The 15,332-nt window shown below is 39.8% G+C and overlaps 1 protein-coding gene across 4 annotated transcripts in view; it reads left to right on the plus strand.

Moving 5' to 3' along the window:
• The first annotated feature begins 1,428 nt into the window (after nt 1–1,428).
• UBE2W (ubiquitin conjugating enzyme E2 W) overlaps nt 1,429–15,332 on the plus strand; it is a 32,308-nt gene continuing 18,404 nt past the window's right edge. Inside the window, exon 1 of one of the 4 annotated variants that reach the window (XR_010371438.1) lies at nt 1,429–1,538. Coding sequence is in view for 1 of the 4 variants with exons in the window: in XM_064442533.1 (XP_064298603.1) it covers nt 1,524–1,538 (15 nt within the window). In the remaining 3 variants the exon portion in view is untranslated. Of the gene's footprint in view, nt 1,539–1,618; nt 1,644–1,975; nt 2,162–15,332 lie in introns of those variants that run through there. The other 3 variants (XM_064442533.1, XM_064442536.1, XM_064442534.1) reach the window with 3 other exon arrangements.

Genomic DNA, 15,332 nt, shown 5'->3' on the forward strand with positions numbered 1-15,332 from the left:
GAAGTAGTATCTTGCATCACACTGAACAATATGGTTAAAGAAAGTAGGCACGTTTTCAGATGCACAACCCTTTAGGTCTTTAGACCTTTTAGACCTTTAGGTCTAAAATCAAAGAAGCAGATTTCAAAGGTAAATACAAACTAGGTTCAGTAATTTAATTGGATGTGTATCTGTTAGGCCACCTCCGGAGGAAAAATCAGGTGCTACCGATGGAGCAGAAGTGACCCAAGGGGATTCTTTAGCATCATCAAAGTGTGGGTGTGAAGGGACAGAGAAAGGTACTCCACAGTTTTTGGAATGTACAGCGAGATCTGCAGGGAGAAGGAGATTTTAACGGGCTGTAAAATCAGTATCTCTGTTAAATCCTTGGTTTTACATAGCCACTAGGACTATGTGTTTTATAGGTTTGTCTTTGGGAAAACATTCTGTAGGTTTATCCTGAGGATCTGTTAGGTCTGAAATACTATATATAGCTGGAATAACTGCTTTACGAAAAGTGTTTCTGCAAGCTGCTTGATGTATTGATTGTGTGCAGGTTGCTTCTACTGAGCAGTGCTTGTTTGTTTTTACCCACACAGTTACCACAAAATCATCCAGTACAAAGGACTAAGGATGCTAATGCTCCTAAATTTAGAGTATGCCCATGCTAATTTGAACATGGACACCATCAGACCACCACTGCAGAAAAATCGGGTTCTCTCAAGACTGACTTGTGGCAGAGCAGCACGGGAAGCACAGAGAAACGCATCCCCTCACCAGGAGGGCCCGCCATCACCCCCAGCCACAGGCAGGCCTTCTCCCATGGCTGACCTGGCGACAGCCCTGCAGGCCTGTGCCCGAGGGAAAGCGCTGGGTCCGGACAGGCCTGCTGCCGATCCCAAATCCCACCTTCCTGGCACTGGAACAGGCGACCCAGGGAGGTGGTGGGGTCACCATCCCCGGAGGCGTTCAAGGAACGCGTAGACATGGCACTTGGGGACATGGTTTAGGAGGCATGGCAGTGTTGGGTTGGCAGTTGGACTTGATGATCCTAGAGGTCTTTTCCAACCTTAATGATTCTGTGATTCTTCCCACCAGGACACCGCAGGTGCAAGGGGATCCCACAGAAACCCCTAGAAGGGCACAGCCGCCATTAACTAAACCCCTTAAAGCCTCGGGACGTGCAAATCTAAACCCCTTTGCGAACACAGAGGCTGGGGTGGGGTCAGCCCCCTCCCACCGCCCGACGGCGGTACCGGCCAGCCCTGCACCCGCTCCTTTCATGGGAGAGGACGGGGCTCAGGCGCGGTTCCCTCCCCGCCGCACCGAGGAGCTGGTGCAGGGTGGCACCAGTGGACCCCCTCCCCTCTCGATGGGGGCAGCGGGACCCCAAGGCCGACGCCCGCCCGCCCCGCCCTCTCTCTACGCATGCGCGGCCGGCGGGCGGTGCGGGCACGTGACTGGTGAGGGCGGGGCGGGGCGCGCGCGGCGCTGCGCCTGTGTGGGTCCGTCCGGCGGCGCAGAGGGGAGGGGGAGGATCCATCATGGCGTCTATGCAGGTGAGGAGCCTGCGGCGGAGCCGGGGCAGTGCCGGGGGGCGGCGGGGCCGAGCAGAGGCGGTGGTGCTGGCGGCGGCCCGGAGCCGGGAGGAGCCGTTCACCCGGGTGCTGTGCGCTGTGGTGCGCTCCGGAGGGCTGGTGCGGGCGGAGGAACCGCCGGGGCAGCGGCTGAGGGCGCCCGTTGCGCGGCGGTTGTGGCGCGGCGGCGGGGCTGGGGGCCTGGGGGGGGCCGGCACACATGGGGATGGAGCGGGGACCCGCGGGGACAGGCGGCGGGGGGCGAGGCCGCGGCCGGTGGTGGCGGCGGCGGCGGAGAGGGGGGGTGAGAAGGAGGGATCCGCAAGTGAGGGCGGGCGGGGCAGGATGGCGGGGGTGGAGGAGGCGGGAGGGCGCCGGGGGAGAATTGCCTCGGGGAGAGGTTTAGCAGCGGTATCCCCTCTCCTTGGGGAGGGAGAAGGGCTCGCCCTCCCCCTCGGCAGGGGTGGGGGGGGCGGGGGTGTCCCCGACTTGGATGGCCCCCGCGGGAGGTGGCGGGCTCGTCCCCCGCCCCTGCCGTGTGGCTGAGCGTGGGGATGGGTGTGTCAGGGAGACCCCCCGTGACATCGTGAGGAGGGTGTGGGAAGGTATGACCAAGAACTCCATCTTCCAGGGCGTTTTTGGGGTCACGGCACTCTAATACCTGGCCACGGAGGGGGCGGGACAGACAAGCCTTGTCCCAGGCCACGTCCCCGCGTTGCCAGTGGGGTCCTCTTTCTCCCCCTAAAATGAGATGTCATGTGTTGGTCCTGTGGGCAGATAACGTCTGGTTTTAGTTGGATGGGGTTGCTGTAGGTACGGTAGCGTGAAACATCCTCCTGCTTGACAGGTATTTCCAGCTGAATTATTTATTCATACCTTCTCTGAAGGAGTTCTTAAATAGTAGCTGCAGAAATTGCTCTGGAAGAATGGAGCACTTTCACCGTGTGCTGCTGCGAGTGACTGGTGATTTATTGTGACTGGGGCAGGAGAAAAGATGGCTGGGTTTTGTGGCAGTGTCTTTCCTCATTTCACCTGTAACTGCTCTGCTTTTCCTTGAATTTTTACAGTTTTCCATTTTGGTTTTAGATATGGATTATCTAGCTTTTCTGTTTCTTTTTGTTCATAAACTGTTGTTTTCGATTGTTTTCATTTTGGTCCATTATAACTTAGATATTTTTTTTTTGTTCACTAGTAATGGAACAGTCAAGAACAAATGTAGAAAATGAATGAGATTAGTTTAATTGTCTGATAGCCTGGATTTAGCAGAGCTAAAAAGAGTTAAAATATCAAAGCATTTAACTTTATGGGGTAAAAATTCTGCTCATGAAGTTTAGAAGCATTAAAAAACCCATGGTTTGTCTTTATGAGTTATTGAAATGAAATTGGATCAAGAACTTGAATGTACGATAAAGAATGTTCTTCACTTAGCAGTAGTTTAGAGAGATAGTCTGGTCTGCCTTCGTTTTATCAGCTCTAGCTGGCAAATGTGTTTTTATAGTACTCTGAATGTTCAGACTTCCACAAGTGTAACTGCAAAATAGAGGCAATAATTTAAGTAGCATCTTTTATAAAACTGTGTGAAAACTGTAGGGAAATGGCAGTTGTGAAACTTGAAGGAGGCACTCTGGGACTTTCTAAACGTGTGCTGTGTTGCTATCTGTTGGCCTAGTAAATGACCTGTGCTTGTCTCACCCTCGTTCCTGTTGCGCCCTCTGTAAAGGGGAAATAATGATTACAAATTAAATGAGGTTGTTTAGGATACATGAATGTTAAATGCTGCCTAAAAGTAAGGTATGTGTGGAGGTGGTACTTACTTCCTGAAAATATGGCTATGGTAAGTCTAATGTAATTGTTTTCATTTTAGAAATACCGGCTTAAGATTTCACTTCTTTTTTAATGGTGTTCTGTTGTCTTTTGATGAGAGATTCAGGGAAATTTTTGGAGTGCCTTTGTGTAATGTTACTAGTTGTATCATGTTCTGATGACTTTCTCTTGATCTCCTGAGTTTAGTAAACTACTAATTCAGTAACGTAATTCAGAAAATTGGAAAAGGAGTTGTCTGGGAATTTTTGTTTAAATAAACAGGAAGCATAAATGAAAAATTAGTAAGTGAACTGTAAAATCAGTAAGTTTCTCAATAGTAGACACCTTCCTAGGTGAGTAAGATTTTAAGGCTCTGAATTCTTGTATTAATTAGCATTTAAATCTTCAATACCAAAATAATTTTACAAAGGAAGCCTTTGTATATAATTTTAAGTGTGTTTCGGTTCAGCATAATTTAATTTATTATTATTAGTGCTAACATTTACTGTGTAAGTTTGCCTAATCCGAAAAAGGACACCTCGGTTTTTCTGTTTTATGTACAGTATTTTTAAATACCCAATGTTTAACTGAAATGTTTGTGCAACTCACTGTAGTTTCTAACTCTACGAGTAGTCTATCCTTGTACAGTTATGGCAGTATTATTTATGTTTCTAATAAGGATGATATATTGGTACATTAAAGAAGTTTTAGTCGCTTCTTAAACTGCCGTAATTTTATACAACAGTGTATGATGCCCTAGGTTAATTATATCTTATTTTTACAGATCCACCAAAATTTCTCTGCTGCACTTAAAGCTAGAGTTATCTGATCAGCCTGTTCTACATCAGTGTACAAGGAGAGTTTTGAAACTGTAACAGGAGCTACTGCGGTTCAGTTGATGCACAGTAACTTGTAAAACTTGGGAGTTTGAGTCTTTACATGTATAATTTAAATTTATTGTGATCTTTGTATGGACAACTGGTAGTTTTCTGTAATGCTTTTCTTCTAGAAAAATAGAAGCTAATGTCGACAAGATCTTGTGTTTCGTTTTCTAACCACTGTGTTGTGCAAAGTGGTGGCTAATTGGACGCTGCTAGATTGGTTTAAACCTGGTTTGCGTAACTTTAAGCAAATGATAATTTTTTTCTCGAAAAACAAACAAGCAGAACCTCCAAACAAACCTTGAAGGAAAGGCAATTTTTTTCAAGATTTTTTTTTTCCCTCAGAAAAAGCCTAAGCTTGTGCAACTTTTCCTGAAAAAACCCAGAAATATTCTGAAAGTTGTAAGCTGTGTAGAACAAGTGAATAGAATGGATTTGCTTTAGAAAATTCGGTATAGCACCTTCAGTAATCTGAAGTCTTAAAGTAACAGATAGCATAAGAATGTGGTAAACACTGAAGAAATTTTAAGCAATAAATAGTTGTTCTCAGAACAGCTGGAAGCACAGAACTTGCATTTAGAATAGAAGAGCAGGTTAGAAATAGAACCAAGGAAATTCAGTTGAAAATGTTCAGAAAATATATTGTTGCCATACAAAGTGTTAGATAATTAAGGCCTTTCCTTGAACCCATAGATATCAATTATTAGCATATTAAACTCAAAAGGTTGGCTTTATCCATAATGCTGATGATTAATTACTACTGTTTTACCTTTCCCCTCCTTTCATTTTTAATACTAGGTTACTTCAAACCCTGAATTACGACTGGACATATTTAAACAGCTTTCACAAACGCATCTACAGGAACAGTTTTAGGTTTGTGTTTTATCACTAAAATAATCTCTGGTCTTTCCTTTAAAGGTAGGCATGTGAGATTTGTACATGTAGATACTTAAATCTGATTAAATACAGAGCTAATGTAATTAATGACACAAACAGCTTTACTAAAGAGTGTGGAATGTTAGCCTTCACCATGCATTTATGTTATCAGGATTTTTTTTTTGTCCTTGAAAACTGCCTGTTGGTGAGTCGCCATCAAAATACATGCACACATGAAAATAAAAAGTGCTACTTGAAAAGTCTTGTTACAGCAAAAGATTTTTTTTTCCAAAATGTATGTTTAAACAGGCATTTAATAAAGTAATTGTGCGAGGTGACAATGCAGAATTCATGTTAGCTTGAGACCACCAGGAACTTCTATCACAAAACACAAGTTAGTAGCGACACAAAAGCTTCTCACAAGTTTCACCCCAGTGTTTTCAGCCAGTGGGGTAGGAAATGGAGAAAATGTATTCCAGCCACTGAAATATCAAGAAAAATTGCATTGTAATTACATTATAAGAAAATACTATGTTCTGGATATGCCCACTTCCTTGGTTCTATTCTTTACCTGCTCTTCTAGTCTCAGTGGAAGTTCCTTGTTTCCAGCTATTCTCAGAACAATTGCTTATTGCCGAAGAATATTGGCAGCATTTTTATTAAATAATTTGGAAATAATTTTCTTTTTCATTATTTGGCAGCTTTCTGTCCAGTAAAAAGTTCTAAACTATTTTTAATACATCTTCCAGAAAAAAAAACCACCAAACCCAACCTCAAGTGAGGAAAACTTTCAGTTGACTGGAACTTCAACGGTGTTGTGCATGTGTCCTGTACTGTTAAAAATTACAGTACAGGATGTGATCTGTGTTCTTTCAAATGAAGTATTTAAAAAAGAAAAATGAGTGCTTACTGTAATTACCTAACCAATTCTGGGATATAAATGCAATGAAATTATTGGTACCTAGTGACAACTTGAAATACTGTTAAAGATAAAAATAGCAATGATTTTTTAAAACTGAAAAATGTAAGTGTCATAACTGAGACCAGGAGGAGTGGAGAGTAGAAAGCATTTCTTCTGTCCACTAAGAGGTTGTTAGTCCTTTAGGTAACCTTCAGCTATCCGTCTATACTGATATGTGATATGTTAGTTTTGGCATATAGCCACGCTACAGTAAAATAAGATAAATGCAAAATTTATAGATATTTTACCAAGATGAGTAATCTTTAATCTTGGGACTTTTAAAATAAACTTTTAAAGTGAATTGAATACCAAGTGAAGTTTAAATTTAATTTGTAGTCTTTAAGTCAGTAAAGATAAGTAAAATCAAAGTAATGGCTTTAGGCCATAAGGAGTCTCACTTGCTTGTTTTCGTATCTGCTTGAATACATAAGAGTTTTGGGAAAAACTTTGCTGTGCAGCAACTGCACAATTTTTCAGCTGGAATGGAAGAATTAAATTCCAAAAGAATGCAGTAGGAGACAAGTTTACTGAAACCAGTGTCCCTGAGAGTTATCAGCAGATCTTTCTTCGAAATAGACCAATTGTATAGCTAAGATATAGAGAATATTTTTCTATATTTTCAACGTGTTATTTTAACCTGTCACACTGAATGTTGATATTTCATGAATTATGTGTATGATTTAAATCAGGAAAATAAGAGCAGGCAGATATTTATTGTGAAGAATAGTTATTCCAGTTGATGGTAAATATTTTTTCCTCAGAGTTTGATAATGCCTTGTACTTGCTTTTAGGCCTAGCTATTCAGGCTCTGAGAAGGGGGAAAGAGAAAACAATAGATTTTCAAAAGCCAGGGAATGTTGTCTTGTTAAGTTGCTCCCTTGGAAAGCTCTGTGAGTTTGTCATTAATAAGCTAAAGCAGCTTAGCTCGAACAATGTGCAAAACTCAGTGATCAAGCACTTTCTTTAATTGTTTGCTCAAATTCTCCTAAGACTTTCAGACTAAAGGAGCTTCACTATATATTATACAGGTATAGGCTGTACTGGTGAATACTCCTAGAGGTTATGTCATTAAATTGCCCCTATTGATAAAACAGAGAGAAGGCACAAATTCCTTTGGATTTATCCATAGTTAGGGCTGTGTTGAACAAATACAAATGTGTTCGGTGTAATGATCATGTCTCTTATGTAGCCTTGGCTTACAACTGAGAGATGAGCTTTCAAGCAGTTTGCAGGCTAAAGTTCCCACTGGAGCAGAGGGGAAGAGGATGACGAGGTTCTTTTACTCAGTACTTAGAGCCAAAAATTTTGTGCATCTTGCGTGTTTTTGAAATAGTGAAGGTCTGTGAAAGAACTGTCAACTCTGGGTTGCATTTTTTTGCCTTTTGAAAGGAGGAAGAGACAGCATTACACATTCATTTAAACCTGTTATAATGTTGTTTATTACAAACAAATGAAAATAGGTAAGTTAAAGCTTTTAATATAAGAAGAGCTAGTAAGCGATATTTTGTGATGGAAGTCAGGTAACCTGTCTTCTGCCTGGTTTTGAGAGTTGAGGGCTTTCAAAAGGTATTCAGGAATCTGTGCCAGCCTTTGCAGTTTTTTTTTTTTTGTTTGGTTTTGTTTGGTTTTCTTCTAAGGCAACCTTAATCACTGGAATGAAAACCAGATATCAACCTGGGGTGGCAGGGAAAGAAGGGAGGGAGCCCCATCCCTCCCTGTGAGCAGTATTAATGTGTTAGAAAAGAAAGGACAGAAGTTATTGGTGGTAGAGCAGGAATTGCATGACTCCTCATTTTTGATAATGATCTGACTGAGAATACTGACTCTTCATCCTTTCGTACACAGTATTAAGAAATAACTTTCTGCTTGGGTGATTACAAATAGAGTTGTTTGTCATCCTTTTTATTCAACTTACATACACTGCTTGATCAGCCTCAAGAAAAGAACTCCTGTATATATGCCAATAAATGTAAATATAGTTTACTGGAGTATACCAAATATTGTCTCTAAAAGTGTGCTGATATGCTTCGTAGAACTTGGTGCTACTTGTTCACATAGTTTTATTTCTTTTTTATTAGTAATGGGTGACCAATACTGAGAAGGGACAAGGAAACTGAATGGATTGAGGTTTCCCAAGTTAGAAATTCTCTCCCTGTCATATTTAGGGACACAGATTTGATGAATATTTAAATCTTGTTACAGTTTGCAGATTCCAACATTTTGCCCCTTCTCCTTTCCAAAGGCTTTTTGTCAGAATACATCATTTTATCTCAGTTATCAACCTTTGGAATGGTTTTTGTAAGGATAAGAAATCCCCTGGTAGACATATGGTTGCCCTCATTGTGCCAGTTCTTGCTATTATCTTCAACTCATTCCTTTAACTGAAGCAGTTCAAATAAAGCCAGACTCTTGTCCTTCTAAGATAAAATTATTTGTGTTTGACGTTTTAGTACTCTGTGAGGCTTGTGCTGGGCGTTGGTACATTTGAAGATTCCATTTATAAAGCAGATGACTAGCTGTCAGTTTAATTTTATTCTTCATTAGTGGATTTCACTTAATTTGCTTTAAAATGACAGCTTCATTGTAAAAAATTTTATTATCTGGCAAAAAGCTTTTCAGACTGTGGAGTAGTGTTTTGTGTGTGTATAGTTATTGGTTTATCTTTAATTATACTGTAGTTCTGATTTCAGGTTGATCTTGTCTCTTAGTGAATTTGTCAAGCATATTACTCCCTTTAGAAGAGGATTGTGTTACTTTGACCTTCCAGTCAAATATTTTAGAATATCTTGGAGCACGTGAAGATAATATTCTGTTATCGAACTGGAAACTCAAAATCATTCCGCTTGCCCCCCAATCTGTAACCTAATGAAATGAACTCTTTAAATGCTCAGAACAAAGGATTAGTGGTGGAAACTTATTGTAAGTAGCTCGTTAAGATTCATGCATTACCTTTCAGTTCCTTTAAAAAGAAATGTACAAAATGCCTGACATTCAGGATGTGAAGTGTGGATTGGTCTGGGACTTTAGAACTGGGTTGCCAGATGTTAACATGTTTTATTAGAAATGAGAAGGAGGAGACTAATCTGCTTCTGCATTCTCAGTACAGATTGAAAACCTGATATTCAGCCAAAAATAGATAAAACTGGAAAACAATTCTTCAAATTCAAATCCTGGTTTTATTTTTTATGGACAGAGTATTTTGTGAAGCTGTTTTGTGTCCTGCTGAAGCTTTAATTGAGCACATCCAGTCAATTATCTATCTTTCCCTGCTCTGGGCCTTGAGAACTGTAGGAGAAATTCACCCAGGGTTGTGATAATCAAATATCTGGATGGCTTGTGAGTCTGGGAGTCTTGGCCAAATGTTTACACCTCAACAGTGGGATATGCTCAGCAGGCACTTTCTTGAATGACCTAATTGATTAGGAAATAAATTATTTTTTTAATTTGTAGGACCTGTCTCCCTCATGTTTTCTTTAAATTTCCTAAGTAGTGAGATCGACTGTAGCAGGTAATTTCTTCTTTAATGTCATAGTTTTTAATCTTTACCTTGTTTCTTTTATGTTTGAGAGCTTTTTGGTATTTATAATTAGGTTTCTAATTGGAGAGTAATGTGCAATCAGTTCCAGCAATACTTACACTGTTAATTTTTTTTTTTTCTGTAGCGGAGTTTTGTTTGAAAAGCAAGGCTATCTATCCAGTGTTTAGAACTTAATATTCTGGATTTGAGATACTTTTCAGTAAGAAATGTGTGAATGGAAGAACCAAAATACTGAAAATAGGGTTGTCACTGGTCTTATTCTCTCAGGCTAGTAGGTTGTACTGGCAGACTAGTAACAGCTTTGCTTATGAAACAACATGGTGGTGTTGTAACAACACTGTTGTTGCAGCCTGTTAACAACTCCTCCTGTTCCAGTACAAGGTTACTGTTTGCCTCCATTCAGTGAGGGAGTGCTTAGGGGAAAAAAAAAACACGTCTCCTGCATGCAAAAACTTCTTCAAAACAGAAAGGACGTTTTTGTGAAACATTTTGTAACTGGAGTGGGGGAGGAGGTGACAGCCTGTAGTGCATAAGTGAAATGTAAATTCATTGCCAGGACTTTGTCATAGGACTGACAGAGTTTGCTGGGTACATTTCAATCTTTGGGTGGAGCAGAATCATTAGTAGTTATGAAGAAATATTGTTAGGTCTTCCTGGGGCACGGCAGCTTTACCAGCGTAAAAGAGAAGAGTGGAGCCCCTGTGGGATTAGTTTTTGATTTTTAACTATTTGAGTTAATTTTTCTTCCTCTTTCATCTCCAAGCCAGATTAAGATTTGAGTTTACAGTGTCTAGAGAGGCTTGGCCTTGGAAGGCTAGTTCTTTCTTACTTTATCACAACAGAGAAGAAGGTATTCGTGTGTGTGGAAATAGAAGGTTTCTAACAAAACTTGAGTGTGGATGTTTTGGACACTCATGATTCCTAGTCTGTGAAGTTCCTGTTCAATCTTTCAGTTTCTTCATATCCTCATGATACTGCCTAACTGAGCATGGCTAGTGGAGTCTCTGCCACTCCAGGTGAAAAGGCTGCCACATTCCAGCTTAATCACCCATCACAGTTTGTTAGTGGTAAGAGAAGGTGTGGTGATGGAACATTTCCTCCAGCAGAAACGAAAGTAAGCTGTTTGCCCATTTTCCACTCTTTGCTCTATTGGTAGGTTTCTGCTCTGCTGATAGAGGAAAAATTGCTTTTCCCCCAGCTGCCTTCTACCAAACTCTTAGCACTGCCCTTAATATATCCCATGTTGTACTGAATCTCCTTTTGGTTTAATCAGCTCAGCCTTTCTCTCTCTCCCTTTCTTTAAAAAAAACCGAAAGCCTCTAAAATAGACTTTCAAGTCTATACTGAGGGTTGTTCATAGGTGAAGTGTTTGACTAAGCTCATCATTTAGTTTACCCATTTAAGATATTATCCATTTAAGACATCGCCTATCTCATGCAGCATTTCATGAAACACCAAAAAGTGGAAAATTGAAGAATTGCAAAGATAAGGCAGTTGAAAATATACATTGATCTATCTTAAGTTTTATTTTGTTTATATCACTTGCCTTGATAAAGTTTCTATTTTCAGCTCTGAGGAGATAGATAATAAGCCAGGAGTATGGGCACACAATTGAACTTGCTTGGATTATGGTGTTAATATTTTACTGCTAATCAACAGAGCCACTGTAAGAATGTATGTATGCTTTGCCCGCTCCAATTATGAAGTATAATACATTAACTGAAACAATATTCATTGGCTTAGTTGCTCTCAGCTATATGTACATAATTTGTACTTCGTAGTGACCCCTATAACTAAGGGTGCCTTACTTTTTCACTGTACACATGGTTTTGTTTGCATATACCTTTGTTAAACTTTAACTCTCTAGGCTCCAGTTTTCCAAGGGAGGGGCAAAGCTGTTGTAAGAGTTCTGACAATGGGCTTAGAACGGGAAATAGGTGCCCAATATTGTGATACTCCTTTTTAAAGGTATTGAGAGGTAATTTTCATATACCTACAAGAGCTACATAAGTTCTCATGGTGGGGGAGGAAAATACCTTTGACTGCACTGTTGCTTTGTGGGAGATTGTGGTTAAAGTCTGTCTGTCTGTCCGTGGGTATGATCCTTGTTTGTGGTAGAATGAGAAAAAAGATCCCTGGTTTGGGGAATGTGATGGTGATATTGCCGTATATGCTTTGGGAATATAAGTTATTGCCTTTTGAGGTAGCTGACAGGGACACAGAGACCTGTGAAATAATTTTGTATTGGTTAGTAAACATTTATGTGAGATGTAACATCTAGCTCAATGGTGCACAGTAAGGAAACTATCTGATTCTAGGAGATGCATTCTGAAATACTCATGTTGCCAACCTCCAGATCTCCTCCTGTCCTAAACTGCTACGCTCTCCCACTTATCACATATTGTATCATCTTATATGCTTCTTCCCTGCCTTCTGCTTCTTTGTATGATTCACTGGGAATCAACACACATGAGAATTCAGCTGTGGCATTGGAGATGTTACCACCCCAGTTCCAAAGGTGGCCAAGTAAGATGTGTGCCAGTTTGGAGAAAGAAGGGTGGGTGTTTTTGCTTAGCAAAGGTGCTAGAAGCTCTTGGCTTTGGAGATATATTTAACTTGAACCATGACAGACAGTGAGTGCCATCTATCAGGATTGAAATGATACAGGTGGTTGCGAGCTGTCTGGGGAGTTGGCAGGAATTTTACTCCACTGACACCTAGCTAATTTTGTGTTCTTTGCTCCATATGCTTTGAGAAGTCTTATGAGATTGACACTTCAGAAAATCTGTGGAGGATAACTGAAGGGGTTGCACAAATCCTATTTGACAGAATTAGCAACAGAATACAAGCCACTGCTATGTCAGTCATGTCTCACCTACTTGAATAAACTTTCTTTTGGAACGGATGTTCGGATCAATGTTAAGCTGTGTTCTTTGATTTCATCCTTGAATCATCCTTTCCTGTAGAGGTAGGTGAATTAAGTAATCTTGGTTTCAAAGAGGTAGAAGTCTTTGAAAATACTTGTGTAAACTACTGGTAATGTCACTACTCTATGCCTTTTGCAGCTGGTTACTCCTTTAATTGAAGGACTGTGGTGTTGTGTCTTCTGTTTCTGATCTTCCTACTCTGCTGTTTTGTTTCCCTCTATATAGCGAATGTTTTTATCAATTTAACACTTTTTCATTTTGGTTTACTTGGAAGTTGTATTAAAAGAATGCTTAAGCATAAAATCCTCTCTCATAAATAAGGAAAAGATCAAATTAAGATTTGCCTGTTCATCCTTCATTTATTCCCCTTTTATGAAAATAACTCCATGATTGCAGTAGTGTTTTCTTTCACAGTCTCTTTAAATAGAAGGTGGACAAGCAGGAAGGGAGCTTCAATATAAAATCATGTGATCCCAAGAGTGTATCAACATTCAGCAAATATTTGTTTGGAGGTTATTGTGGGAGTGAGTAGCTGCACTAGCTTGTATTTTGAAGTAGAGGAGCTGGTTGAGAGGCTGAAAGCAACTTGAGGATGTGATGAAAGAGATTGTATTCTTGATTCATGGTAAGAAAAAAAGCCAACATAACAACGATATTGACTTTAGATATGCATGTCTTAACATAGCTGAAGATCTGTAAATAAAGAAGGACTCCGATAAGAGTGTTGAAGGGCTGCAAGTTTCTAGAAGAAAATACTAATTTACAATGGAAAAATACAGGAAATATAGGAAAATTCAGTATGGCTATATGAGGACCTATTTAGTGACTTGAGGATTGAAAAGGTTTTGTGCGAAACAGAAAAGTGAAAATAAGTATTTACTGCTAAACCTCAATATGAAAGAAAGGGACAAGCATATAAGAGTGATATCTACCCGTGGTGCATTGTTTTAAATTAGCAGATTTGAAAAGCATTAAGAAAGGTTTTTCTAAATCACTAGAAAGATGAAGGAAGGGATGAGCTTGTGAATAGAAAAGGAAAACAGAGAATAGATGACACAGGTGCTTAAATTAACAACAGTGAGGCAGTAAATCATGCCAAACCAAAAAGTACTGATTCAATACCTTTTAGTCACTGGATATTATGTCAGTCACTAGGATTCAGCTGTGTGGGTTGGTTTTGGGTTTTTTTTTTGTTTAAGTGTTTGAGGAACTGAATCTGAGTTCTCTGACAACTAGGTGAGTTTCCAGGTGATAAATCCTATTTTTATTCTTCTACTGTCATGTGAAATGGTGGCTTCTGGAAATCACTGGATTGAATAGTCTCTGATACCTTAAGGATATAATAGATAATTAATTTGTTAGTACCTAGATAAAAAGTAGCCAAAATGGATTTCAGAAGAAGAATCACATTGAACTAACATGATTTCCTCCTCTTACTGTGTGGTAACTGTTGTGGAGGAGGACCAGTAGCTGTATTCTGACGGTACAAATATTTTTGACTTGTGTTAGTGTAACATTTGAATAGCGACACAAAAAAATGTGGTATAAATAAGTGGATCCCCCCCCCCCCCCCTCTTAACTGCAAAGGCCATTTCTCAGGGTATTACTGTTGTAGTTTGGTTATAGTAAAATCACTCTTGTTTCACCTGGGTGACCAATTGAGAGAGGATGTTTGGTTCTGTCAAGCCGAGTGGACCTACCAAAGGGTATTCTGAGGGCCATCTGCAGTGGCTTTCATGCGTTCTGAAATCAGCTTGGATGATTGGGATATAAGTGTTTTTACAAAATATGTATGTGACAACAAGTGGAAAAGGTTTAAAACTGAAAACATGCAGTTCAGTAGAGAAAGCTACAAAGTATCAATAGGGGAGGAGAGGGGGGAAAAGGGAGTCTAGTCTACAAATATGAATGACTAGCAGGCTGACCAGTGCTGGTGTGGAAGACTCTGGGTTATGAGTATGGATCTAATGTAAGCCAAAAGTATTGTGCTGCTACAAAGGAAAAACAAATCTCTGGGATATATTCACATAAGTGTCATGGTGAAACATTCTTCTTTAATTTATAGAAAGACATATATTTATAGAAAGGCATATATTTCTAGAAATACAAATTTAAGGAGACCAGCAAGAATTACATGTTTAGAAAATGAGACTTGGAGAGGGAGAAGTTAAAAGAATTATGTGTTTTATTTGGAGAGAAGTAAGTTGAAATAAGTAAAAGAATTCCCTTCTGTATCCATGAAGCATAAGATAAGTAATTTGGCATAATTTATTCAACTCACCTAGGTGTCTCACTGTGAAGAAAATTCTACTCATTATAAAAGCAAGAGACAGGGTGATGTGGAAAATGTTAAAGGCTTTTAACTACAAGGATATTTTAAGAATCTTTGATCCATCCTTATGTTAGTAAGTTAGAGAGGTGACTTCTCTGAGGTATCTTCAAGTCCTAAGTTTATAAGATTCTACAAAGATAGTTAAAATTTCTGAAAAGCGTTAATCTGTTACACTTTGTCCTGTTATGTATGTTGCTGCTTATTCTCAAGAATTTTGTGCCAGAAAAAGTTTTCTGTATTCATGGCTGTCAAATACAAGGAAGGCTTTTCTCCCTCTGAAACTGTTCCTTTTCAAATGCTTAATTTCAGAAACTTACAGTTGCAGCATGCCTTTTGTATGTAAGGTGTGTAGGCTTGGTGTATCAGTCATATTTTTAAAAAAAGTATATATCTGAATGTGTTTTTTAAATGAATCTTGAAGCTAAGAGTATGTGTTTCTGGATTTGTGCATGATAGTA

The sequence above is a fragment of the Phalacrocorax carbo genome, chromosome 2 (genome assembly GCF_963921805.1).
Source record: "Phalacrocorax carbo chromosome 2, bPhaCar2.1, whole genome shotgun sequence".
Taxonomy (NCBI): domain Eukaryota; kingdom Metazoa; phylum Chordata; class Aves; order Suliformes; family Phalacrocoracidae; genus Phalacrocorax; species Phalacrocorax carbo.